We start from the raw sequence: 276 nt of genomic DNA, 5'->3' as shown, positions 1-276 counted from the left end.
GCGCTGGAGAAGATGTTCCAGAAGCAGAAGTACATCAGCAAGCCGGACCGCAAGAAGCTGGCGGCCAAGCTGGGCTTGAAAGACTCCCAGGTGAGGGCCTTCCCCCACAGCCCGGTCCTCACGAGCTCCTCCTCCCCCAGGAATCTCACAATTTTCTGGAACCCCTTGGGTCCCCTTGTGCAGAAGGGGACAGTAAGGCCTAGGGAGGGAATGCGTGCAGGACCCAGCTTTCTCGGGGCTGCTCGGGACAGCCCACTCCTCTCCCCCCCTACCTCC

The 276-nt window shown here is 62.0% G+C and overlaps 1 protein-coding gene across 1 annotated transcript in view; it reads left to right on the top strand.

Annotated features, from left to right (window-relative positions):
- The window catches only part of DBX1 (developing brain homeobox 1), a 4,372-nt gene that overhangs the window by 3,523 nt on the left and 573 nt on the right, over positions 1-276 (top strand). Inside the window, exon 4 of the mRNA XM_014542227.1 lies at positions 3-90. Within this exon, the coding sequence (XP_014397713.1) occupies positions 3-90 (88 nt within the window). The remainder of the gene's footprint in view (positions 1-2; positions 91-276) is intronic.

This window comes from Myotis brandtii, unplaced genomic scaffold (assembly GCF_000412655.1).
Source record: "Myotis brandtii unplaced genomic scaffold, ASM41265v1 scaffold293, whole genome shotgun sequence".
NCBI classification, from domain to species: domain Eukaryota; kingdom Metazoa; phylum Chordata; class Mammalia; order Chiroptera; family Vespertilionidae; genus Myotis; species Myotis brandtii.
The sequence above is the reverse complement of the archived record's forward strand: the minus strand, read 5'-3'. Positions and strand labels throughout refer to the sequence as shown.